Raw genomic sequence first — 603 nt, 5'->3', positions numbered from 1 at the left:
GTAAGTTTTGTTTTATTTCATTCCACGGGGCTTTATTCCCAGGAATGTGTTCTGAGGACTGCAGCCTGTCTTAGGGATTGTGTCTTTGATGAGGCCAATGAATATGTTGAAAAGAAGCTAAAAGAACTTACGCAGGTAAAAGCAATGAGCAGCAAGTAGAAAAGTCCAAGTGAGCACAACAACACAAGCTCTGCTCTGTGCTTTTTAAATTTTGCGTCTTCTAATTCCTCTAGACAGCCTGGAAGGCAAAGAAAAAAAAGATACATTCATTTAAAGATGCCTTGAATGATTTAATGTGCAGTAGAAAATAAAAACAGCCCTAGCCACTTATACTGTACCTTTTACTATTAATGTAATAGTGTTACTTTCGTTGTACTTTCTATCTGATGCTTCCAAGATGCACTTATATGTCCCACTGTCGTAGTTTGTAGTATTTTTAATCCTCAGAGAATGCCATTGGCTGTTGGAGACCTCTGAAGATGAATTAAGTTGTCTTGAATAATTCTGTTCTTTATTATACTGCAGCTTCTGCCACTTTACCTTTGACAGTTCTTCACACTTTTCATCCATCTGCAAAACATTGACATTTAATGTCAACACTTA

General features: G+C 36.8%; 1 protein-coding gene across 1 annotated transcript; it reads right to left on the bottom strand.

Annotated features, from left to right (window-relative positions):
• Nucleotides 1-131: 131 nt before the first annotated feature.
• CD83 (CD83 molecule) lies at nucleotides 132-570 on the bottom strand (the record flags this gene model as incomplete). Its single annotated transcript, XM_015428851.1, has 2 exons — nucleotides 339-570; nucleotides 132-238 (listed from the first exon to the last, which is right to left on the bottom strand). Coding segments are annotated over exons 1-2 (339 nt in total), but the record flags the coding sequence as incomplete, so codon positions are not given.
• Between the last annotated feature and the right edge of the window lie 33 nt (nucleotides 571-603).

The sequence above is a fragment of the Gekko japonicus genome, unplaced genomic scaffold, assembly GCF_001447785.1.
Source record: "Gekko japonicus isolate JY-2015 unplaced genomic scaffold, Gekko_japonicus_V1.1 scaffold72424, whole genome shotgun sequence".
Taxonomy (NCBI): domain Eukaryota; kingdom Metazoa; phylum Chordata; class Lepidosauria; order Squamata; family Gekkonidae; genus Gekko; species Gekko japonicus.
Note: the sequence above shows the minus strand (reverse complement) of the source record. Positions and strands in the feature narration are given on the sequence as shown.